The 27,340-nt window shown below is 41.7% G+C and overlaps 1 protein-coding gene across 1 annotated transcript in view; it reads right to left on the bottom strand.

Annotated features, from left to right (window-relative positions):
* The window catches only part of DENND2B (DENN domain containing 2B), a 166,285-nt gene that overhangs the window by 31,567 nt on the left and 107,378 nt on the right, over positions 1-27,340 (bottom strand). The window contains exons 6-12 of the mRNA XM_061999277.1: positions 19,547-19,695; positions 16,751-16,966; positions 13,897-13,993; positions 12,971-13,015; positions 10,518-10,702; positions 9,780-9,889; positions 8,758-8,827 (exon numbers count right to left, since the gene is read on the bottom strand). Coding sequence (XP_061855261.1) covers positions 8,758-8,827; positions 9,780-9,889; positions 10,518-10,702; positions 12,971-13,015; positions 13,897-13,993; positions 16,751-16,966; positions 19,547-19,695 — 872 coding nt within the window. The remainder of the gene's footprint in view (positions 1-8,757; positions 8,828-9,779; positions 9,890-10,517; positions 10,703-12,970; positions 13,016-13,896; positions 13,994-16,750; positions 16,967-19,546; positions 19,696-27,340) is intronic.

Below are 27,340 nucleotides of genomic sequence, written 5' to 3'. Positions count from 1 at the left end.
ATGACTGATATGTGTGGAGGACGGGGTCAATCTTTTTTCTGTAGTGCCCTGTGTCAGAACAAGGGGTAACAAGCACACACTGGAACACAGAAAGTTCCACTTGAATGTGAGGAAAAACTCCTCTCCTGTGAGGGTGAAGGAGATCTGGCACAGGCTGCCCAGGGAGATTGTACAGTCTCCTTCCCTGGAGGTTTTCAAAACCCATCTGGACACATTCCTGTATGACCTGATTGAGGTGAACCTGCTTTAGCAGGGAGTTGGACTAGATGATCTCTAGAGGTCCCTTCCAACTCCTGCCATTCTGTGCTTCCATATTCCCTCATCATACTGAACTCTGCAACCCTGCCTATACCATTGCAGGGAAAGGCCCATCAGCACTGTGTGTGAAAGAAAGGTACCACCACTAGCTGGATTCAGCTTATTGGCCAGAAAAGAGGAAGAATTAGGCCAATTTTGAGCACTCTAGAATCACTTGCAAGATTCTCAGAGAAGAAAGCTGGTCTGCTTGTGTCCTGCATAGCAGCTTCCCATTGTAGTTTAATAAGCCACAATGCAGAACTCCAGTTTTGCACCAGGCATGCACTTCCTAAGGGCTATTATTTTAACAAGGCAGCTTGCTGATTTGCAGTCATATATAGTCACAAGATACAATGCAAAAAAGCCCCGGTGCTGCCTCATCCAGGAGCTATGTCCAACACAGCACAAAACAGCTGCAGGTACACCAACAAACCCCAGTCCCTCAGCAGCAAAAAGCTGAAAGCGGGTCTGAGACAACAGGCAAGGCTACTCCTAGCATCTCATGGAGTCAGCTGTGCTTGTTCCATGTGAACTGAAGAGTGACTGTAAAAGAATCACTTGGTATCACTTAGCCACTTGGCACAGCTGTACATTATTGATATGCAGCAGTGACAGAATCATCTCCATTAATAACTATTCTGTGATAAAGTAGCTCAGTCACTGTCTCCATCAGCTTCCGCCCACCTGTGCATTTATCCAAAGTGACTGATCATCCCCTCTGTATCCACATAGAAGGTCAGCTTATTTTTATCTCGTTCTCATCATTACATTGCCCATCGAGTGATAAACTTCCACATGGTGGGGTTTTTTTACATGCCACATTGACATGACACACAGACGTCAATCGAGAAACTGAGGGGTAGCTGTGATTTTAAAATCTTAATATTGCAATCTAGAATGGGACAGTCAGCAGGTGCCTGCCTGGTATAATAAAGACCACAAAAAAATACCAAAGCTAAGTGAATACAGATGAGTCTATTTCTGCTCTCTACACGTCACATCTCTGAAAAAGCAGAGCCTTTTTTGTCCATATTAGGTATAAAACGCTTTCTAAAGGCACTGAGTGATTATAACAAGCATGTGGGATTTTGGTTAAAATCATTGTGTCAAATCTGCAGGAATGCTGAAGCTATGCCAGGAGCCTTGGATAGCTCCCAACCAAGAGCTGTCTCACTGAGTGCCAGCAAAAACATCACATTCCTGGGTCATCTATAAGACCAGAAACAATAATTGCTTAGCGCTAACTCAAAGATTCTCCTTTATGAAATATCACAGCTTTCAAACATCTTAAAGGCTACAAGTGTCTGAAAGCTGGGATTCATCCCTCTTTGCACTCATTGTACAGGGCATCCTTTTCTGTTATTTCAGAGACACTTTTTCTGCAAACAGCAGAGCCTCCTAGATGCGTACAAGTCATCTGGTAAGAGGCAGCAAGCAAAAGCCTCAGGCAGAGTCATTCTGAGGGATGAGACTTCACTGGCAACTCTTCCTATAACCTCCCTTCTCAGCCATGAGTTTACACCTTTAAGATGAATCTAAAGCACCTGCTCATCGTGCTTCAGTTTGCTTCTTCCCCAGAAAAACATCATATGGGACATGACACTCCTCCCTTCTCTGCCTGGGCTCATCTCTAGAGGGGACTTGGGCACTGGGTCTGGCCAACCAGTTGCTGTGTAACCTCCTCTAATCCCAGGAGAGAATGCTTCCAAGGTGCAGGCTTGTCACGTGCTCCAAGGCTCACTCTTCCACACAATAAATAGATCTCGTACAGGGAAACTGTATGATAAAGTAGCACAGCCGAGAGGCAGCTGAGTGACTTTGCCTTGATGCACTGCATTCCTCCTGGATGAAGAGGGGTAGAAGGGATGATGTTTTGTTTTTGATTTGTTTTCAATATGTTTTCATGGAGCCCAGGATATTTTCAGCCTTAGTCCAGTATCACAAATGAAAATGCTAATGAGTTTTGTTGATAACAAGTTTCCCAAGAGAATGAACATAAACTGACAAGAACTTGGATACGAGTTGGAGTCGCTGACATCTGCATCAAGGCTGGTCTGTAAGTGGCTCAGGACAGTCCTTGTCATAGTGAGTTTAATCTGAAGTTTACTTACTAAAGCCCACTACAAAACCTGCTTTGGCAGGAGAAACGGGAGGCTTTTGCTCCAAAAAATAAGCCTGACATTCTCCTCTTTCAAATCACACCTCCTTGCCCATGTGCTTAGAATCTAGAGGAGTCTGCAGCAATCTCCTTCCAGACTGGCATAGTACTGAGGGTCTCTCACACACTGCACACACCTGCTCTCAAAGCAAGGCAAGCTGTCCCTGCAGTGTGCATACTTGCCAGCCATTCAAGCACATACTCAGTGGTTTGCATTAAGATACTGGGGAAGCTGTGGGGTGTCAGGAAAGCTCCTGGCCTCACAGCCCCAGAAATAACTGGGGAATGCTAATCTCAGCATATTGACATCAGACAAACCAAAACAGCGAGGACCAAACATAACATATTTCCTCCAAGACTTCTCACAGCTTCTATCTTCTACCTGGAGAGAGACTTTATAGAGAGGAAAGGCAGCAAAAACATCTACCAAGCAGCAAGAAAGAGAAATATGCACCATAGTCCCACTTGCCATCTCAAAGCAGAAGTGCAGCAAGAAACAGACTAGCATCAACCTGAAGACTCTAGAAGGGCCGTGCTCCTTTCTCCCCAAAATGGGACAGAACATCTCGCCTGAGATCTTCTTCAGAGAGCATTATTAGGAAAACCAAAGGAAGTAGTAAGGGCTGCCCCAAATTCAGGCCAAAAAAGACTACCACAAATGCAGCAGTTGAGCTTCCTGAAGGAAGCGGCCTCTGCAAAGTACGTGCGTTACCTCTGTGTAAGCCTGACGGGGGGCGTAAAATGCCTCCCATGAACATCTTTCTGCATATACTATGTAAGGCTTGGCAGTTTTAGAAAGACAGACTGAAAATCCAGCAAAGCTCCTTCTTGGGAAGTCTGCTGGTTTCTGCTAGCTTAACTTAAACAATGACAGACCTACAACTACACAGACTGAAAACTAGGTTTGTAGGAATGAAGTTATTGTGTTAAGAGAGTGGTGGTCTGCTCTAAGCCTGGTGCAATCACATCCTCACAGCCACAGAGTCCCAGTCTCACCAGCAAGACAACATATCCAGAAACAGAGATGTTCCTTAATGGTAACAGGAATTAGAACGATTCCTGAGTCTAAAATGAATACATCAGTCATAAGCCAGCTTCTGTGGCAGGTCTTCACTCCTTGTTAGGGCCAATCCAAGTTCAGACCATGAGAAAACTGTGGGTATTTTCAGTCCAAAAACTTGTCTTAGAGTCTTTTTGCTATATGTGAAACATGAACTTTTAATGCCAGAGCACCCAGTGAGCACAGGGCTGTCAAAGGTGCTTGGGGGAGGGTAGGATGGAGGCAAGAAGGCAAGAGGAAGAAAAGATTTTCCAGTGAACTTTTTTTAGTTCCATAAACATCAGTCTGTATCCCACAAAAGCTGCTTTCACAAGTGTAATGAATTATTTTCTCCTACCCCAGCAAATGCAGGATGAACTAGTCCCATCTACAACTATTTTTCATGTTTTAATGTATACACTTCATGTTCAGGCATCTGCTCCTCCACTGACTTCTGAGGTGGGCTCATCTTAGCCCAGAAAAGTTCTGGAGGAGCATTTTTTATGCAAGAGGGAAGAGAGAAGTAGGATAAAGTGAAATAGACCCTGCAAATTTTCATCTTACCTCTGCAAGTGCAAAGTTACCAGCCAAGAAATCCTGACATTGACAGGCTTTCTGCTCTAAGAACTGGGTCTGTATGATAGAAATGTATGTCTCCTACTGTTCCCGTGAACCAGCTGGTAGCTGTGGCAATGAACTGCAGGACATTGTTTTGAGGATGCAGTGTTTTATACTCCAGTATTGCCCCACTAGCTGGAACTAGCACCCCTTAGCATCCACAGCAACCGCCACGGCAGCCAAGCCCAAGACATTTGTGAAGATCTCAATAAAATAGCAGCTTCGTGCCATGACTGTCCCTGCGGCTGGCACAGCTGTGGATCCCAGCCACAAAGGCACTGACAGCCCAAGCTGCTGAGGAGCTGCACTGCATCCAAGCATCTCCCAAAGGATTACAGGCCTGGTGTCTCTCTGGCTGTCTACACCTTTTTTTCTGGACTGCAGAGACCATTCATGGACTCCCAGTAAGGAAAGTTTTGCAGATTTTCCAGTACTGATGGGTCTTGCAGCTGAGGCTGTCAGCAGACACCTGCTGAGAAGGTCCCTGCTTTCAGCACTCTGATCCTTATATATCCACCAAGCTCTTAACTGGGCACAATCCTCTGGGGCTGCACAGACAGAGAAGAGCTGAGTTCAGTCACACCCTTTAGAAAGCATTTTTTTAACATATTAAATCAAGACAATTAGTAAAATGAAATTATACACTAAACCAAATGCAAAAATCTCTAATTTACAAGGTGCACTCAGATTCATGTTTCAGCAGCTTCACCCTGCTCCATCCCCACTATGTGCTCCTGCTATTTCTGTCCTCCCACTCTCCCTTCTACCTCTACCCAGGCAGCTGGCTGATAGCACTGGGGCATTGTAACGTCCATTAGAGAGGGCTGTGACTGCCCAGGGGAGGCTGAGCCCCTGGGGAACTGCTCAAACCATCTGTGCTGCTGACATGCATATCGCAGAGCCACAGCCCAAGAACAGCTCCAGGAGAAAGAGCTTAGCAAGCTGATGGATTCATTAGCATGGAAAAGAAAGTTAAATTATAGTGTTGTTAAATAAAAATGTCTTGTTTACAGTAAAACAGCATTGTAGTGAGTTAATATCTCTATATTGGTCTGTTTCCTTTAATGTGAAGATGCATTCTTCTCACATCAAGTCACTAGGAAATCTGTTACACGATTGCCTTGGAGGTAGCAAGATGTAACTGGAAAACTTCATGCTATCTGTGGAAATGCAGTTTGTTTGCTGTGGTACAATAGGTTACATTCCATTCTAATCCTGTTCCAAAATGAACCAAAACAATATAAATACATTTAAAGGGGATACTGTAAAGGATTTGTAGTACAAACAGAACATAATTGTCACTGTATCCCTTGAGGTAGTTTTGGCAGGGTTTTAGCACACACACCCCAAAGAAAGGTTCTGGAACAATTTGAAACCTGAAGGCAGAAAATAAAAAATGGAGCTGCTTGTTCGTATCACAACATGCCAAAGGAGAACAAGGCTGACAAAAAACAATTGTTTGATAAACAATGCAATGTGAACACCAGCCTCTGCAGGAGACATAGCTGGGCGTCCTCACAGGACCAGGCTGATTGGCCAGTCTAGCCACACAGCCTGCTGCCAAGGGCTGCAGAGGGCTCCAGGTGTGGAGTGCCCAGTACATCATGCTGGGCACTAAAAAAGCATCCCTCACCAGCACAGCTGAGGAATATCTGCTAAAGGATTAGCCTCACAGCAGCTGGCTTGTCTTGAAGCAGAGAACTTTATAATGATTTTAGGGTTTTCTTATGGTTCTGTGTTACATAATATGGCCCCAACTTTCTCTTATGTAATGTTTGCCAAAAATGGCATGTAGTTCCCAAACTATGGTTTGCACCTGGTAGAACTTCTGGGTCAGGAATGGGATTAATTGGAGGAGATACTGTGCACTCCTGGACAGCAGAGTCACCCTAATTGAAGCTTTTAGAAACTACTCAGGAAACTGGACACTCAAACACAAAAACCTGCTTTGGAGCTCAAGCTTCTGGCATATAAAGAATGCTTGCAGAATTTACTGGCTCCTTGTTGCCTGTATAAACTCTACAATTGCATGTATAAAATAAAGAGAGTATGTATATGACTGTAAATAGAAATATCACAGTGAGCTACACATCAGTGAGGCTGCTCCACCTGTGCACCAACATCTGCAGAGGACAAGAAACTGTTACACTTTATGGAAAGGCACCTCGAGTAACAACCCCAATCTCACCATTTCTCCCAGTAGGACAGAAAGTAGTTGCAGGATCCAAATAACAGGAGACCTCTGCTACCTTTGCCATTTCCCCAGACAGGGAAATGCTGAGATGTTTCTCTGCAGCTTCCACAATCCTCTTTCTCTCTGAGCCCTGAATTGTACCAGTTTTGTTCTCAAAAGGCACGGCAGGATTCGCCCCAGAAAGGGACAAGCTGTCAGGATCGTTCCACCTCCCTCTGCTTGGTAGGCTGTGTCAGTGAGATGAGAAGTCAGCTTCTGCATGTCAGGTTTTGGAACCAGATGAAATACTCTGAATTAAGTGATGTCCCAGGGCAGCAGCTTTATAACTGGCTTTATAATTATTAGATAGATTTAGCAAGACAAAACTTATTTTTCTTTTTTTTTTTTTTTTTTTTTTTTTTGCTGTCTGGTTGATTGTTTTTTACCATAGTCAGTGGGGGATAAAAACAACCTCTAATGCTGTTTCAAAACACTAATGATATAAAAGTGTGTAGTACTGATGTAATCCTGATCCTGGTATTTCCTACTGTGATAACCTATCTCCTGTATCAGCTAAAAGTCAGTGCTCTATTTTTATGTTGCCTTTAATGTAGAGTGGATTTCACTGAGCTTTGAGTAAAAAAAGACTATGTTAACCCTTCATTGACAAACTAATTCAACATTCCTGTGAACATCTTTTTTATTGTGGCTGACTATTTCAGTCTTGGCTTGGTTCAGGGTCAACTGTTATGCATTTTACAAATGTAAGCTCTGTGCATGATCCCAAACTTGCTAACATTTGCAGAATATAAGTCTTTAATCACCTTTACCCAGTAGAGTGAAAACATTGCATAATTTAACTCTAGACAACATTTCCTGAGGTTTTGGGGTTCTGTTTTGGGGTTTTTTTCCAAATAATCCTTATTATATTTTTAAATGACAAACACAGAAAAAAGAAACTGAATTGTACTGCTGCCCTACATTTTGTTATGTTTATTTACAGCAGCAGGGATACCTTTTAGGTACTCCACTTCTTTATCTCAATCACCCTCTGACCAGCCCTAGATTTACACCACCACAAGCCCTCATTGGCATTTCCTTTCTACATATAAACCTTGTTGTGGCCCACACTTACTGTGTTACACAGAGTGAGTCTCTGCGATGCTACCTATGGCAAACACAGACCATAGGATTGATAAACAAGTTCTCTGTTATGTTAGTCTAAATGAAACTTGTTACAAATAGAGGAACCACACACAGCAATACCTCCCAGACAGAGCATCTGCTGTCTGCACGACAAGGAGCTCTGCCACAAAGAGCAAGGGAAGAGCAGGCCAGGTATAGGCAGGATGCAGGGCGGAGGGTGCTGCTCTTATGAGAGCAAGTTGCTCTGCCTACTGGAAGCCACTGAAAGCTACTAAAGGCAGATGCTCACTGCTTGGAGAGATGGGAAATCATGCCAGAGAGGGAAGGAAGGGGAAAGTGCCAATGTATCTTTCTTTTAGATAGCAAGTACCTACTTACAAGATTGCAATGCTGCTGCAGACATTCATTTTGCACAGAGAGCATGCAATAGGCTCTTGCAGCATCCAATATCCATATAAGCTCACCAACCAAGTGTAAGCAACTGTCATGTCACTCACAACCAGCTCCAAACCTATCCAAGAGGTGATAAGCACAGATGAACAACCAACTGCTTTATGCTTTGCTGCCATCCAGTCAGGTCTGCAGGATGGACACAGCAAAATCTCTGTTTACTCTGTGCTACATGTCTGAGTACACTTTGCAAACCTCTGTGCAGTTTCCACCTCCCCATCCTGACACACACACACAATGCCATGCTCTCAGTTGATGAGGTGACCAGTGATTTTCCAGGTGATGAGAAAAAAATGGTAGGCTAAGTCTAGTCCCCTCACCACCAACAGCAGATCACCCCTTCTTATGCACAAGGGCTGAAAAGGAGCCTGAGAGCCTTGACTTCCAGGCACTGTATGGTCCTGAGCAAATGGTGATGGTGGCCTGCTCTCCACCATTATTGCCCCCCTACTCGACAGGGTGGCTGATTTACCCACGTCATGAATCTGCTGCAGACTGATTTCAGTGCTGGCAGAGCACTTTGGAGATGTAAGCAGCTGTCCAAGAGATAAACACTACTCCACAAATGTTTAGAAATACCACATTTGCCTTTGTTTGCAGTGTTGTAGCGTTTCTGATCCTGCTTGAAAGCATGTAATATAAAGAATTTTTAAAGTAAGTACTCAGACAAGAAACTTTCCACATTCATATGAATTTCCTACAAGACCTAGGATCTATTTGATGGAGACAGTCATTACAAATTCTTACTAAGGCTCCTCACATTTCAGAGTGAGAAATTCCTTTTAAAACCATGAGATGCACCCTCAAAGCTCAGGCTATAGTTTTGAGATATGTTTAAAAGAATTGTGCATTTTAAGGTAAAGGCAATGTACTTACCAACAGCCTCCTGCAATAACCAAACCGCCGGCTCCCATCTTCCCCAGTCAGCATGAAAGAGAAGGTCTCACTAGAAGAAAATAAATTGCCCAGATCTTACTGTCAGAACTACAGCATAGCTACAAGGTACATCATTTAGAAAGGGATAGGGTCCTTCATTTAGTAGGGCCTGTGACAATAGGACAGGGGGTAATGGTTTTAAATTGAAAGTAGATTCAGACTGGATCTAAGGAAGAAATATTTGTGAGGTGGTTAGACACTGGAACAGGTTGCCCAGAGAGGCTGTGGGTGCTCCATCCTTGGAAACATTCAAGGTCAGGCTGGACGAGGCTCTGAGCAGCCTGCTCCTGTTGAAGATGTCCCTGCCCATTGCAGGGGGCTTGGACTAGGTGGTCTTTTGAGGTCTCTTCCAACCCAAACTGTTCTATGATTGCATCCCTTCTACCTATTCTACTACTTCTACATCTTCAGATCAACAGGTTCTGACACATGATGAAGGGAAAAGAAAAAAGACACATTTTTTTGAGGTTTATTTCAAATGAAAAATAAAATGCAAGCCTGGCTCTCCCTTCCCTTGCCCTTCTCCTGCTGCCATTCATCTCTGAGGGAAGGAAGATAGCGCTTCTCTGCAAGCGTAGAGATTGGCTCCAAAAAAGCTCTCAGAACAGCATTGCTTTGAGCCAAATGAAGAGGGGTCCTGCAATATTCCACAAGCATTCTGGGCTAAATGACATGGGTGAGTGGTGAGCAGGATCCTGGCCTTTTTAAGATTTATTTTAAATACTTCCCTTTACGCTTTTGTGTTTTGCACCAAGGAGCCTTCAAACCTCCCCACAGGCCTGTGAAGCAGGCAGAGTAGGCAAGGAAAATAATACAGAACTTAAAAAATTAAATACAGCCGCCTGAGTCTGAAGTGGCCAAGATTCAGATTGCTGCTTCCTTAATTGGGCATCGAGGAGCCCGTGGCTGCTCCAAACGCGCTCCCTCAGTGCCGTGCAGCTGAGTGGCACCGGAGGGGTTACCTGTTGTACTCAGAGACAGGCAGCCAGTCCTTGGCGTCGGGAAAGCAGAACTGAGGGATGGCTTTGAGACGCTCCTCTGCTTCACGCATCTGCTTGGTTGGTCTTTCTAGCTGTGGGGGAGAAAACTGAGGTTCAGCCAGCTTCACAGCACCTCTAAGGAGGGAGGGGTTACTAATGAGCTCTGAAGGGCAAGGGCCCATCAGCTTGCTCTTTGTTTGTGCGTGGCGGAGTGAGGCATGACCCCAGGACAGGCTCAAAGATGCTTGTACAATAGAAACAATCACTGCTGGGGTATTTTTATTAGTTTGGGTTTTTTTAAATTGCTCAAAACTCCCATGTTGCACAATGGCCACTTAAAGTCCTAAGTCAAATTCCTTTCTGCTGGAAGAGCACAAGAGAAATGGCATAGATCAGCAAGTCTTTCCATGGACTTAAGTGAGTTTTGGAACAAATCCTAATATAGCCAAAATGATTTAAAAGCGAAATATTTAGAAACTGAATTTAAACATAGTCTTTACAGCACCTACCACCAGGCCAAATTCCCCAGTGCAGGAAAAGATTTCTGAATTTGTAAGCAGGGAAAGCTTTCAGTCACCTTCTCTATGCCCTTCGCTTTGTAACAGATCACTTTGGAACAATTAATGAAAGCTGAATGATTGATTCCATTTAAAAAATAGATTTGTATTCATTTTCACACTTATTCACTTCATCTCAGAATGAAAAGAATTTTTCTTTTACCTTGGGAAACTGATATGTCACTTCTGGGAGGTAAGTGTTCTTAGAGGGCTTCTTTTTCAGTGACACTACCACAAAATACTCAAATAACTCCCGTTCCTGCCATTCAATCAGCTCCAGTTCCAGGGTTCGATAGCTAGGAGCCCTCTTCAGCATTGACTGGATGTGTACTAGCCGCTGGGTGTGAGCTAGCATTTAAAGGGGGAAAAAGAGAAGAAAATAAAAGAGAGACCGACGGTTACCTGGGACTGTAACGTGTATGTGTTTGCCACATCATTCACAGAGAACATTCAATTTGCCAGTGCATTATTATTCCAAGCATGTTCTACTTTCAAATGCAAGCCTTCATACTGTAGTCTGCCTCACTAACTGCACCCATAAACCAAAACTCCCTCCAAGTACTAATGTGATGCAATACAAAGTCATTGAATTAATTTGCAGTTTGTAACAGTTACACTGCCAAAGGTCTCCTTTTTCTTTGCACATAAGGCTAGATTTTAAGACCTTATGTGGGTGTGCTAATGCACTAGAGTCCCCAGGGTGACATATCTTGGGCCTGACTTGGACCCGATTTACACTGGTGAAAAGCAGTTCTGTGAGCAGTCCCTATGCAGCAAAGCTTTGTGCTAAGAACCACTGAAGGTGTATTTTCTCCTCTACAGCACAGGCATAGTCTATACAAGTCATGGAACAATCTCTGGGGAAGGAGAGAGGTACAAATTGCCTCTTGTGGGCTGGCTTTGCTCAGCCAATTCAACTGAGGGGCAATCTTGGATTCATGGTCACATCCAGTCTTGCTTCAAAGACAGGCCTTCATCCAGCGACTTGTTACTAGACATCTATGGCAGACTAGTCAGTAACATCATTAGCAGTTCTGGTAGACCTATATGTGAGAAAGCTAAGTAAAAACTGCTTCCTGCATACTCTTCACAGCAGTATCCCTGTGCAATGGCAAAGGAATTATTAACAGTCCATCCCTTCAGTCTATATCCACTGAAGCTGCCCAGTCTGCATTTTGTCCTTTGTGGTGGGGAAATAAAATGTCACAAGTACTTGATCACAGCAGTACTTGATCACAAGCACTTGATCACAGCAGTAATTAATCAACAGGAAGAAAGGGAAACCCCTTGATGAGCAACCATCATACAACTGGTTCAACAACGCAAAAATCATTTCAATTGCTTTCATAAAGCACTTGGGTCTTGATGTGACTACACAACTAGGGAAGCTAAATCCCAAGTAACAACCTGCCCTGTCCTGCCTTGAGATAGCCCCACAGTGCCGGCCAGTGCCTCATATTTGCAGGAGGTGAAACCAAAGAGCCCACCCCAACCGATGGAGACCCAGTGAATCCTGTCATACTACACGTGACAACTGGCTCTTTGCCTCAGGATGCCCTGAGAGCAACAATGTATATACAAGACTACTCAGTAGCAGTCAGTTAGGGAGCCATCAGAATGAAGATTGTTCCACAACAACGGGAGAAAAAATATCTTCCCAATTTCGAGTCAAATGAGATTATCTTCCCAATAATGAGAGGCCAGGCCCTGTCTGTCTGCTTTCATGGGCTTTGAGCAACAGCAACTTACATATTTTTTGACAGAAGGAGAAACAGAACTGAAAGTGTTTTGGGGCGGGCATCTGTCTACAAAAGAGCAATGATTCTTCCACAAATCACTATACAATGTTGCATACAGCCTAAACAGCTATCTGAACAAATCCTTCTCCCCAAAACAATTTTTCCAGCGAGTTTTCCAGCATGCACAGTGAACAGGTGACATCCATGTTTGCACCTTATCTTAAAAACTACAGCTCTGCACTCTTGGGATTTTTTCCTCTCACTTAGGTTTTTAGTAATAAAATTTTTCATTCCTGTCTTCAACTTCTTATAGTTTCCTCTGTGTACCAAGACTCTTCAAAATGAAGGACTAATCTACTGGCCTGGCTCAAGCAGAGTTTATGTAGGTGCTGTGCACTGATAAAGGAATTTCTATAGTTTGGAGACTGCAGACCTATAAAAGACTATAAAAACATGATGCTGGATCAGACCCAGAATCTTGCCTCCAACAGCAGCAAACAGTAAATACTTAAAACAGAATATGAATAAGAAGAGAGCATATTTATCCAATCTCATCCCTCTCAGTTTGCACCCAGTAGTCAGTCTGGAAAACATCAGCATGTGAAGTGGCTGACAAAGTAAATCTATCAAAGGTCCTGTTCTTCATTATATGACAGAGTTGCCAAATCCTTGTTAGATCTTACAGCTCATTTTGTCCTTGCTTTCCACATTCATGCTCCTGTGTTGGAAACTGTGAGCTCTGCACTAATGAAGTCAGCATAGTGCAGGACGGAAAATACAGGCCACAGAGAGAAGCAATATGCAGTAGCAGGAGAATGTACATTGATGAGGTCTGTGACAGTGGCTGACTGGAAGTGATTGAAGGCTGATCCCTTACCTTTAAACCTGTCATCTGAGTCACTCTCACTCTCACTGTTCTCATCTGCAGAGGAGATAGAAGGATCAGTTAACGCAAAATCAAAGAAACCATGAACTTGGTCTACGGCAGTGAAACTGGGATAAATCATATCTCATAGACCTGCAAACCTCCTTAGTTTGAAAACACCTTGAAATAAACAGTTTGAATGACTCCTTAGATTGTGTTTTCCTTGGACCAAGTTTCAATTTTGCTTCAGAGTAAGATCTTCATTTTGACGAAAGTGCAAAACCCATTCTCCAGTAGAGCAACTGGTTGCACTGAACCCCCATCTATGCTGAGCCACAGAGGTGAATGTGCCATTTAGAAAATGTATTTTAACCCTTCTACCTCTTTTTCAGACTTCATTTTTTTTAAGGAGACGTCAAGGAAGCCTATGAGCTTTGTCTGTCTGAGTTACATTTTCAATCACCATAAACCACCAGAGTGAGAGTAACATGAAAAAGTAACCTTGTCGTGATGAGATGTATTTCTGTGGTGTACTCACATTAAAGCTCCATTGCACTCCTACTACAAATATGGCCTGAATGGCTTTTTGGCCCTGCTTTTCCAGAAACAGTCTGAAGCGCAGTGTGAGTTACATTCGCATGCCAGGAAAAAGCATGAATGAATTACAAGGTCAAAAGTGAGAATTTTGGATAAAACTTACAGATGCAAATTACTTGATAAATGAAATAAAGCAGTTGGATTAAGTCTAGCTGATCAGGAGATTAATGGGGTAGACAATGCTGAGGATCTCGTTTATTTTTAGCTCATCCTCATTTTTTCCATCTTGTTCATATAAGAAAGTTCTAAAGTAGGGCCCGGAGTAGATGTGGAGGAGAGAAGGGAATCTGATAATGTTGTAACAGTCCAATGGATTCTCTGAGCCACAGTGCTTGTGTTACCTCGTAGGGATGCTGTCTCAATATTGGACATAGACAGTTTCTTCAGTCGCTTTTTCCCTCTTTTTGCGCTGTAAATGGAATTGATTCTTTGGACGAGCTGCAGAATAAGAAAATGAGGAATCAGTAAGAGCAAACACTTTTCTGTCAACAGAATTTTAATTACTCTGTTCAAACAAAAACTTTGACCATGGATTATCAGCCAGGTGAACCCACCAAAGCCTTTACTATTTCAAAGTGTACTTCTTATCTCTCTTATTTTGACTCCCATTTGTTTTAATCACTTATTTCAAATCTCACTCCTTTAGCTATGGATATTTTTAAGAAAACAGCTAAAGAACTCAGAAATCTAAATCCCATGTTCAAAAATCTTGTAGACATTTGCAACAAAAGCACAATGAGCCTGAGGATTCAAAGGTAGCTGTCATCCTTTACCACCTCATTCCTCTCTCTATTCCTCTTTCTTCACTTGCATTGTCAAAGTAGCAGTAATCTCAACTTTACCAAACTCTCGTAGACCTTAAGGTCATATTCTTATTTTGAATGTAAGAGTAACGTGTGGTAGCACCTCTCTGAAATGAGATTTTAGTGTATGGCCCTGACTTTTTTAAACCTTTTCACTTAGGGAGTGAACTAGCTGCTTTGAAGCTATTTCATATCAGATGAGGATCTGGCCCATACTGATTTTTCCTCCTCCCCCTTCAAACACATGCTGTACTTACCTCACTTGAGAGGTGCTGTATCTATCATCTCCAATTTTATAATTATATATTAAATTAATAATATTAATTATAACAATATTAATTTTATGATAATAAGATGATAAATTATTTTGAAGTTAGCTGCCTTTATCTGGCTTTAACAAGCACTAGCCAGAATTTTAACTCTTCATAATATGACATGATGGAAAATACTAATGAGAAAACGTGTTTAGTGCCTTCAACTAGAGGTTGGGGTTACTAAGAATTCCTAACTAAACAGAATATTTTAACTTCTGGAGAGTCATAAACACGTATTAAATAATCTGCATGTTTTATCAGTCGGGAATAGTATACTTCATTCCATAGCAGATTTAGCCATAATATATTTTGTCAAAACTCTTTTACCTCAGCTTGCAGAGAGAAATAAACTCGGACAGAGAAATTAATTCACCATAGACACAGTAAGCTGGTAACAGAAGACAGACTGAAACAAAAACTCATGCAACACCTCCAGTAGAGGAAGAGTGTCTGTCCAGAACAGACAGTTTAAAGTGCTAAATTCCTGGCTTGTTGTCCCACTTGGATCAGTGTTAGGCATTTTGACTCTGCATGCTGACTGAGGCAGGCTCAGGTGAACATCCCTGCCTGTGGCCATGCACCCGCTTCTGCCTACTGACCATCTGCAGGGCTCCATGGCAGAGCCAGCAGGACTCACCGGCTCCAGGGTCTGCACCAGCCCTGAAACTCCTGCATGTGAACACTAAAGAAGGTAACAAGAACCAGGACTGAGGGGCCTTGCTGGAATTTTACACTCTCCTCGCTGTGTTGCTCAGCATTTTGTCTCCTTGAGCTACTTCACCAGGGGTAAAATACCTGCACTGCGGTGAGGAAAGCCCAGATGTTTCAAGCATTTGGATATTGGTTCACAAAGCATCACTGGGGCCGGTACAGAACAAATTTCTCAGGTTCAAGTTTTTCCCCTCTAACAACTAATATTTTCTCAATAAGACCTGAGATTGTCTAGTAATATGTGATTCTAGGACCTAGAGTGATCAAAACCAGAAACTATCACGAGGTTTATATCAAAACTATGAACATTCATATGCTGAAAACATAATTTAATGTAAGTCAAGTGTCTAGCCCTTAAATGAAAAGGAAAAAAAAAAGTTGTGTACAAACCTTTCCAAGTTTTACTCAAAATCAAACAAAGTTACTCTGGAAGTTACTCTAGAACTTCCTTCACAAAGATATGCTTATTTATGTAGTAAAATACTATATTCTAATAAAGTGAAAGTGTAATAAATATTAAGGACTTAGGATTTATTTCCTTGTTTGTTTCCTCCTTAGACAAAATTTCAGACTAATTGACATGAACATAAAAGTCTCACTCTACTCACTGTATTTACAGCCATGTTCTTTAAAATATGCTCTCTAATAAGAACAGAAAAGAGTTGAATATATGGTAAAGATCAACTTCATTCACAAGCCAGAAACAACTATATTGTCGGTTCTCATTCTGTTGCATTGTACTAGAAAAGGTTTATTGGGGTTTTTTGGTGGTGGTGGTGGCAGCTTGGGGGCTTTTCACATCCTGTTTAGAAATGGAAAACTCTTTGAAAAATGGAAAAATAATTTTTACTTCAAATCCATCAAGACAACAGGGTTAAGGGGATGGGCAGTTAATGAAGGGAAATGTATTTGGTAAGAGTTACTTTTCTGAGACTAATAGAAAAATTATGGAGGAAAAGCCACTTCAGATGCTGCTGCACGTTAAAAATAATAATTGCCTGGCCATCACCCATTCGAAATCATAAAGTTAGGTACACAGCAATGCACTGGCCCACAGAGCTTGAAGAAAAGTATGGAAAACAGAATTGGCTTGAAATCAATGCTGTGGAAAGATGGCAACCAGATGTTTGCTACTCTTGGACCAGAGTAGAGTTACCCACTTCTAGAGAAGGGATTTTCACAGTATGGCTCTATGTAAAAAAGGAGTATGTCTTGGCTCCTGAGAGTTGCTGTTTCTGTTTTGATCTCAGTTTTCCCTTAGGATATAAAAAGAGCTTTCAGTGATGGCTAAAGGCTGGATAGACATATGCAAACTCTTGCAGACAGCTGACCTATCGTCAGCATAAGCCTGATCACCCTGCCAATACCTTTGGGATCCTCCTGGCCCGCCGTGTAGAGAGCAGCTCGCTTGTGGTACTCAGGCTGTCCTCATTGAGGCTGGAAGGGGAGGAGGGAATGCCCAGCTGAGCTAGCAGCAGCATGTCATCATGGCTGTGCCGCTTGGGCAGCCGTGGTAAGCGGTGGCTCTTCCTTTCTGACCAGTTCCCGATGCGCAGAGACTGGCTGCTGGGCTTCGAAGGTAGCTGCAGGAACAAGAACAACTTGAGCTCGTCCCCTTCTCAGCAACACTTAGCGCAGGAGCAGCTCTCTGTCAATATCTACAATTTTAAAGTTCAAAGAAAACAGTACTTTTGGCTTTGGTGCATTTCCATGCACTCACATCACATCAATTCTATAAGCCTTAAAACCTAACTCAAAGGCTTGGCTGACACCAGCACACTAACCTGACAGGCCTGATCCATCTCTTTCCCTTGCAGTAGTGAAAATCAAGAGTAATTATATTTAAGTTGTTATTTTATCCTAGAGAAAGAAAGTAGAAAATCAAGCCTGCTGTATTTCCATGGTGTTCAGACGTTTTCAGATCTGACAGTGTGAGAGGGGTGGTCACAGCTTTGTCCTGCATTCCCAAATAATTCCCTTGAAAACACAAAGCTGTTATCATTGCAGGGGGAAAGGGAAATCTCACTGACAGGATTAAGCACCAAGTAACAGCTGCTCTTTTGGAGCAGTCCTTCAAGGAGTTCTGCCCAAGGCTCAGGAACGTTAACCATAAGGCTGGCAAGGCCAGGTTCCTGCCTCCTCCTCCTCCTGAACACAAACACTGTAAGAAGCTTAACCAGCATTCCTAGGGAAAAAAAAAAGTACTATAATGTCAAATGGCTGTAAATTAGCAGTTACTGATATTCAATTAGCAATATGAGCTATAAACCTGAAGCAATAAATGGAGAGCTTACTTGTTACAGAGCCATACCATCTCAGATTAAGCACGGATGTTTCTGTATGTGTGAGTTTTACAACACAAATACAAACAATGCCATCAATAAAACATTATTGTTATAATTGATGACTTCAAAAACTGAAAATAAAGAATGGGAAAGAAAAAGATAGTGGGATTCAAAATGCCCACAAGCCAGTGTTTCTGAGGACTCTGCCTACCACAGGTTAGCATGCCAGGAAAATCTGCATCAGTCTATACTTTAATTAAAGGAATTCTTTTTGGAGAGGATTGTTGAAAGCCTGCTGACCTTCTGATCTCTTCCATCTTGTTTATCATCGTCCATGACTGAAAAGTCATGTTGCTAATCCAGCTACGTTGCTATGATGGAAAAACTGGGTGATAAATCGTTGCCAAAGCTGCCATTCTTCAGGAAACTGAAACTTTTCTATTTCTGGTCATTGGAGTGTTACCCAGGCCCACAGCTGACCTGCTCTTTGCATTAAATATCAGCACAATGACAGTGCAATTATAGCAGGACTGACTCCTGGCAGGAAACTTTTGGTAGCATTTCAAAAAGAAGTTACTAGAATAAAGATAGCCCTGTTGCAAAGATACCACAGAGTGCTTATTTAGTGAGCAACTTAACAGAAGTCATTTTAGTCTGGATAGTCTTTGTCACTCTGTGTAAAACAGAGAACAGCTGACAGTATCTTACTATGGACCTATATGGTTCCTACCCTGATAGTAGACTCTTTTTGGTCCTCTAAGTGTTACGCAATTCCTGTTAACATACACACATCCGAAAGCAATTGTTGTGAATAGCATTTCTGTCACTACGTAGTTATCTTCATGGCTGCAGTTTCTGTTTCTCCATACTCTGCCTGATTACTACTTTCCACTTTTTCCCTTTTCAGTTGCTTTGCTGAAAATGCTCTGGTTTCACAAATTATGTGCTAGGTGCATACTAACAATCCTGGTGATACTACTTTTGTCTCTGTGACTGTGATGCTCACATGCATACAAAATAAGTAAAAAAAAATATATTCAATTTTGTTCTAGGTGTCTTTACAAGACAAAACTGTAAAATTGTTACCAGCTTTTCAATTGCATTTTTTCTGTTGATTCAGTGCAAAACAAATATCTTTTACATGGTGTTTTGAACCTCAAAATTAAGCACGTGATGAAATTTATATTTTTCATTATGAACACAATGATCCCACAAACAACAAAGCCACTTAGCCTTTAATAGTGTTCACCAAAACCAGACTGCTTTGGAAAATTCACCACAAAATCAAAAATGTGCAGAGTTCCGGGTCTCTTTACTTGCTGCTCTAAACACAACTTACACAGCCCTGTTAAATGCAGACACGCGGGTTTTTCTGATTATTTTATTATTCATTTATTTTTGGGAGGGGCATACAAAGCCTTCTCCTTTTTACAATAAAACGTGCCATGCTGTGTACTTCATTTGACCAAAGTCCCAACAGGCCTCACATGGGAAAGATTAAGCAGCTGACTTTTTCCCTCTTGTCCTTACTAAAAGCCTAGGAGTCAATGCAGAGGAAATTCACAAACAGGTACAGCCATATAAATAATTTAGTGCCACATTCAGCTCACAAACAACTGGTGGAAGGATTTTGCTTAAACTCATCAGGCCACAGCCAGCACAGAGAGACATCAGCTTCTGCAGCACAGCACTAAGAAGCTGAGCTACAGCTGCCAAGAGCATTCCCAGCAACGATTTATGCCTTTGATCACATTCTTTTTTCTGGATACCCTTCCTCACTCGGTATGGCTGCTCTTCCTCTTACGCTGCGACTGATTTTCTTGCAGAAGCTTTAAATAAGCTTCAAGCACAGACAGACCGTGGCCGTCCCGCCGTTACCTGGGGAGGTGATGTGTATTTCCTGTCCTGCGGCGTCCACATCCTGTGCAAAGAATCTAGGGAATTCTCGGAGAGCTGATGGGATTTTCGGCCCGCGTGACGGCCTTTCAGCTCCACATCCTCGTACGGGTTTTCCTTGGGTGACTCGCCTTCACGTTTTGGTTTGGGGTTTTTTTAAAGAAAAGAAAAACAGACAGGAATGTAGAATTAAAAAAAAAATAAAAAATAAAAATCATGTGAACCAAGTGAAAGGCTTTTAGAAAAGCTCCTCGGCTTTCAGCATGACTCATCCCTCTAGCTGCAGCTGGAAGTATTTGGAGGAGAACTTGGCTATGAGGTCGACAAGTTTCTTTGGGGTTTTTTAACTGTTTTTTTTTTTCCTAAATAAAATGCAAAGATTTCACAAGACGTGCTTTTGAGCATCCACAGCTGTGGAAATTTATTGATATATAAAAGCTAGGGCACATAACTACTTTAAAGTGTATCAGTAGATTTTATAAATCTATAGCAGCTACTCACAGGGTGAAATGAAGAGCGATAAGTAACTGTTCTCAGCCTACCACCCTTGTACACAAAACATCAACCTTTACTTGATGCTACCTTCACTTTTCCATTCCCTTGAGAGAAGGCACAGAAAGAATAAACACTTGAAGGACGGTTGGAAAATGTAAAAGATGAAGGAAGAATTTCTGGGCCGACCATACTACATCCTCAAAGTGTTCTTTAAAACACATCATGCCTTTTAATTAAGTAGCTATATAAAATTAATGTCTCCCAGGAGGAAGCTCATCCCACCAGTAATACATACAGACTTCAACAGTCAATCACCGAATATGATATAAGTGAAAAATACACCAAAAAGCAGGCTGCCATCTTTTAATTTTTAGCATTTGAAAACCAGAACCAAAACTTATAATCCAGATTTACATGAGACCTGTTACCCTTCAGCAGACTAAGGAGCAGTGGAGTAACCCATCATCATCCCAAAACTGCTGAACTCACTAAATCTGTCGCTGAACTAAGAAGTAAGAAGCAGTATCATCAGTAAAATGAACATTTTGTATCCATTTCTTTAAGTCGTTCCTTATCAGCAATTGGTTCAGAACTCTATGTTTTCTGATTACAAGGTCCTTCCAGTATTCCAACCATCTAACAGAAAATCATCCCCCAAAAATGTGATCTACTCAAATTCAAGACTTGAATTTGCAAGAACTTGAAATATGCAGAAAGTTCAAAGCTTTTGAACCAACTTGCTTTTGCTTCTATATTTAACGATGACTCTAAAACTAATTGGTTACTACAATATATATTGCAATACATAGTGTATCAATTAAGAATCGAGGCCAGAAAGCTATAGCAATCTTTATTATTTACACTGTTAACCCCTTCTACAGAGATGACAGCCAAGGTATGGGTGTTTTCAGTGAGAGCGAGGTCTGGAGTAATATCCAGTTCATTTGACTACCAGGGGGTTTTTGTTCTACACAGTATAATACATTTCCTTACTGTACAAAAGAAAACAAAAGCAGTTTGCACTTTCTACTTTATTGTTAAGCCTGGAAGCATGAGACTGCTTGATGCATCAATTATAGCAACAAGAGCTTTTGCTTAGCAAGTTTGTATATACACCAGTAAAAATACAATTTTGCCTCAGTAGTGCATCATACCGAGATTTCTAGTCAACTATAAGCAGAAGAGTGAATGTATGAGCTTTGTTTCAATTAGAAGCCTGAATAACTGCAACTCTTGAAGAATGTTTGCATTGGCAATCACAGCTTATTATTTCATCCAGAGGGAATCTGATTCTAGAGGCTGCACTATCATAGTTAACCCACACACCACACAGAAAGAACACCTTCAGATGCATGGGGTACTTAGACTTTTTGATGAATGCAATCAACAGGATGAATCTTAAACACAAAATGTTTTAAAAAAATAAATAAAGCTACAAATGTCTTGGGAAGACTGTGGAACTGACTGATTCCCTCTGTAGGAAGAGCAATAAATAGATATTGCACACCAATTCTGTTACTTGCAAACTCTAGAGCTCTAGATATGATAACCATACAAGAATAAATAGTCAACTTTGAAAAATGTTGTTACTTATTCACAGCTGATTGGACTGTACTAGCATAATAAAATTTCTTGTAAGCTCAAGTCAAGTACAGGTCAAGCAAGCATTTTAGAATGGATTAACAGATTTCAAAATACCCAGCTACATGAGACAATGCTTAAACATATGCTTCCTTGTGAAAACAAATGTTATTGCATTAGTCTGCATAGTATCCAAACCAGAGAAGAAACAAGTCCATCAATTGAACCTTTTAAAAAACGTAATGCATTTAAAAGTTTTCAGGTGATTCTCTTTCCAAGACACAATGTCAAACAGAATTACCTGAACCCAGTTAAACTCAATTTTTAGTAATGTTGACCTAAAATATTAAGTATAGAAACAGTCCCAGAGAAGTCTTGAATGAGAGAAGAGGGAGGAGCAAAGAACCTTGACCAGAGGCTGCTTTTCTGACTCAGATTCTCTACTAAAAGACAGCTTGGGCCAAATTCCTCTGCAGTGTAATGCAGAGGTCAGTGGAGACACCACAGGGATTTTAACCCTTTCCCTAGAATTGTGAGAACTTCTTCAGATGACCGGTTTGCTGTTCAAAAACACTTGCTGCTTCTATTTTTCTCATTTGTTTAAAAAAATCAAATTATTTTAAGGTGATACTTGGGGTTTACTTTAGTTTTTAAATGATCCCTTGAGACCAAATATGCCTCATCTTTTCTTTTTTAAGAATAACTTTCATTCAACAAATCTCTGATAATTGAAGACTGATCAATCTGAAACTCAGTTTTGCTGATTTGGCATTTGAACCAAGTATTTGCTTCAGCCAGTGAACTGGAAGAGGTAATTTATTTGTCTAAGTCTTCAACAATTTTCAAACCTAGACAACCACCATTTTTTAGTATATTTGCTCTCTCTGGTAGATGAGACACAAAAGAGCAGATATGCAAAAGACAGCCCAGACAGATTGATTTCTGTATATGTGACAAAAAACTCAAGGTGTGAAGTAAGTTAATATGATATGCAAATATTCCCTGAACTGCCTTAGAGCAGCATGTAACCCCATTTGACTGCACTCCCTTTCATGGGAGAAAGACCTGGCAACCAGCACGTGTAAGTGCCACACCAGAAGAAGGCTCTGGGGAAGAGCCGTGGTGGCGGGTGCTACTGTTGCTGCAGCAGCACATAAATGAGGAAAGTTTCCATATAGCTGGGCTGGCTGAGAAGTTTGCAGCTTTGATCTCTGCATTTTTTCTCAACACCATCACTTCTCTAGTCTTGAGATCTAGGCAAGGAAAGCTCACAATCTGCAAACTGCAGTGCTTTTGCATTCATTTAGAGTTGCTGAAAAAAGAAAACACATTTATAATGAAAGAGCAAGGGAAACGTCTTTGTTGCTTCCATATGGATGTCTATTGGAAGCCAAAAGTGGAAACATTATGCAGTATAGAGGCCAGGCTTGTCTTAATGAGGCTGATACAACTGCTGCACAAGACAACAGCAGACTATCACTGACTTCAAAGGAAGCTGAATCAAACACCCAGAATGCATATGGTCACATGAAATAGCAAGTCTTTGGCAGATACTGCCTCTAATCACCATCCTTGCTTCCAGATCAGACCCCTTTATATAAGCCTTTTTTTCAAGATTCCCGTTCTCTTGAATTCTACATACCTAACTGCTGAGTTAACACAGGACATCTATCTACACAACGGTTATCTTCAGAAGATCTCACAGGCAATTTAATCATTTGTCCATAATGGGGGGGGGGGGGGGGGAGAAGATAAAATAACCAATGATCTTTAGAAAAGTCCTGAGGAATGCAGTGCCTTGAGCTTAAACATTGATGATTTTTCTCCAGCAGTTGCAATTCCTCACTCCGTGACGCTCTGCGTGTCAGCCCCACCAAGTCCTGAGGCAGCACACAACGTTCCTCTGCGCAGCCTCTCACACGTGGCAAATGGGAAGCAGAGGCAGACTCAGAAAGCCTGTCTCACACTGAGAAAGGAGTGAAAAGTAAGGGTGAGGGGAAAAAAAACACAGGGGCAGACACTTCTCTATAAATGGTAGAAAGCAGGAAATGCATCGTTTCTCTCTAGATATCAGAACTATCAGAGAAATTAAGTGATTCACTGGGTGCTGGTTATAACTCCTGCCTCTTGCACTTTCAGAAGCAAGAATTGAACAGCAGGTATACAGTAAGGGAAAGGGCTCATCAGCTTGTGTTAACTTGGGTCCCTAACTTAGGAGTCAATGCTTACAGAAGAGGTACAGTCCCCAGATGGTGATGTTGAGTGCCTAAGCGGTGCTGAGTACTGAGCCTACCACCTTCCCACCTGGCTAGGTAGAAAGCCCAGGCACTTGAGTGGTACAGCTGTTAGAAGTAGCACCTCACAAATGACAAAGGGTGTATTTCCTGTCTACTAGAGTATGTGCACAAAATATGGGCTGTATTTTACAGTACCAGGAGATCAAAGCTTCACCTGCTATTGCAGGAGAGATGTGGGGAAAAGCAGTACATCCTCCAGAGGGAAGAAGCTGGAAATAGCAGCAATAAATGGGTGGGAAAAAAGGCCCAGGTAGGCAGAATCAGTATGGAGTAATAGACAAGTAGAAACACCCAAGCGACGGTGGAATCTCTGGTACTTGTGGCACCTATTCCCTCAACTTTTTGCAGTGCTCCTTTAACAACAGACACAAGGTGCAACATCAACTCCGTTCCACCCATAATCTCTCTGATGGCACCTACAAATCCTTGAACTAACTTTATTGCCTTCTGCCCATGACCTCTGTTAACTTGTAGATATAGCCCAATTCATCCAGCTCACACACATTTGGTGCACATAAACCATTGCAGAGTATTGAGATAAAATTCAACTGGGCAAGGAAAAAGCAAGCCGAGGAGGGTGGCTGGGAATTCTGCTTTTGCTGCACTAGATGTGGAAGCAATGGGAATGAAACTCTGGGTGCAAGCACTGCATGAGAGGACAGCTCAAGATTCATGTGCTGTGCAGACTTACACCACCCCAGCTTCTCTGGGCACTTAAGTCCAAAGCATGGCTCAATGGTGAGAATCCAGGTGCGTTCGTATCACAATGTTTACGCGTTTCTCATTCCTTTTATTCACCAAATTACATAAAAGCAGATTCACACCACCAATGCTGGAAGAAAACTCAGTCGCTGGGATGTTTACGAGCATGTTTGGATCAAATAGATGAAAACCACAAAATCCCCACACTCTCATAAAGTATCTCAGCTTAGATTTTTAGTACATAGATGACTCTTTCAACATCAGAGAAGCTGCAACTGTGCATCTCAGCTGAGGAATTTACCCCAGGAATCTGTAGAAAGAGGAAATATTTCAACATCATATCACAGCTAAGACACATTATAGCTGCTTTGAAAAGCTATTTCTGAGCACTACTAAGTTACAAACCATTCCTTGCTTATTTTTCTACCAGAGTCTATCAACTCATTACCATGTTCTCAAAAAATTAGTAGAGTATCTGCAAGATGCAGAGTGACAAGTCTAAATACGCAGCTGGTCTTTTGAGCTCTTGGAGTTTTGAACTCCATGGAGTTTCTATACAACAGCCTGTGCTTTCTGAACTTTTCCAGTTTTGTTTTGCCTTGCAATAAGCAGATGATTCTATGATTCTATGCTTTGCCTTGCAATAAGCAGAAGAAATAGTGCAGGTACTTTCAGCTCCTCTGCAGGGACTACAAGAGTTTAGAGTTGTAATCATAACAAAACATTAGATGGAGAATAATTTAATTAGCATGGTGGATTAATATTTGAGCAAGAAATTTCACCCCCCAGAATCATTCATTTTACACTCGGTCCAAAGTCACGTGCATGGAAACATTTGATGAGCAACTGTTAGCACAGTACAGCACCGTTGTTTTTAACTCCTTTGCACTTCACAGAGCTTTAACCTTGATGACTTCAACATAGACTCTGAATTTAAACTAAGATTTGGAAAAGCAGCCTTATGGCCATGGTACTCTAGCACTGACTAGAAAACCAGTCAATAAAGCTGACTGAGGCTGAGAAAAGAAGCTGTAGTTGATGGTATAGCGATGAGACAGACTCCACAGAGAAAAAACGAGATCTAAATAAAGCACGAGTTGATTATTAAAAATAACTGAAATCCGTGTATCCCAATGCAGCAACAAAGCAGGAGGCTGATCATCAATAGGAGCAGACAGCTAGAGTATTTGGCTTTTCTTTGACAGGCCCATATGGATACTGTTTGATTTAATGTGCTCTGGCTGCCATTACCCTACAGTGTCTATTATTAAATTTGCCACTATTGCGATTTCCACTCTCATGTTCTTTAGACTGAGAGAGGCACGCTGAGGTTGTGGAAGAGCACCAGAACATACACTTCCCTGATCACTGCCTGCACCATCATTTTGTATCAATTCTAGCTCTGTCTTTGACTAACAACTACCCAGAGAGCTCCTGGTAAGGGTCTGACTAAAAACCCCAAATCTTTTCAGAGTACCAATTAGTACAGCACAGTTGGCAGAGATGCAACCCCTCTGTATTTGCTTCAACTCCACAGCAGCCTGGCAATTCTGTTTCTCCCAGATTTGTATAACCCTTTTGATGTGAGATGCTAATATGACAGACAATGTGATACAAAAGCATGACAAGCAATAACGTGGCATGTGATGATGGGATTTTACTGGAAAGATCAGCTCGCTGTCTTTCTAACTTTCCACATTTACTGGAAGAACTTTGCAAATGTTCTAATTTGAAAGCAATGTCAAGCTGGAACATCTTCCAACTGGACCTCGGTCATCACTTCTGCAGCTCTTGGCACACACAGTGGAGGATTCAGAAGACAGTTAAATCATCCCATTTGTTACATGACATGCACTATGTTCAATTTACATCAGAATTCAAAACAATTAGTGGTTTAGGAGAGATGAGGGGCCTTACCAGGAGGTATAAAGGGAATGACATGCTGTTCTGGACTCCATAGGGAAGGTTAAGCCACGGACATTCCCTCCACACTCAGGGTCCACACTTGTAGGTCCACACCTGTCTATTGTAACTGCTCAGGCATCCACCTGGGTTAGGCTGCTCTGACATTCCATTTAATAATGCTGATTTCAGACATATTGCTCCATCTTCTCTCTTATGAATTCTGACATATTGGGAAATAGTTGAGACCCAGAGTCATCTATTCTCATCTCTCTGGAAAAGACTGTACTTATTCAAGTACAACATCAAGCTGGCCCCCACTAATTTCAAGGAGAGATGACTACACTAAAAAAACATACATTTGCTTCCTAAGTGACTAGCTGGAACCCGTATACAAGACTTATGTGAATACAATTTCTCTAGGCCTGGTACCAATATAACATATTTGGGGCTTTATAATGACATATTTCTCAGCTCTCTGATTGTGGTGGTAGCCCATGAAAACCCCGAACTAGACATCCTGTTGTAGTGCAGAAGTAAACAAGAAGCTGATGCTCCCCAAACTCAAGTGAGATAGTCAAACTGGCTAAACAATTATGTATAACTACATTGTTTCACTTTTCAGTCACCTTTGTTGAGTTGTAACACAGCTCAACTATATACCCCTCCAGAAGCATGGTGATTAAGTTGCTATAATCAGTCTAACTCCAGGTGCAAAAAATATTTGTTAAGGTAAGTATCCAGCTACCAAAAGGGTTCAAAATCTCCTCAATGTAACACTGAACAGGTCCAGAGGGTA

This window comes from Colius striatus, chromosome 7 (assembly GCF_028858725.1).
Source record: "Colius striatus isolate bColStr4 chromosome 7, bColStr4.1.hap1, whole genome shotgun sequence".
Taxonomy (NCBI): Eukaryota; Metazoa; Chordata; class Aves; order Coliiformes; family Coliidae; genus Colius; species Colius striatus.
Note: the sequence above shows the minus strand (reverse complement) of the source record. Positions and strands in the feature narration are given on the sequence as shown.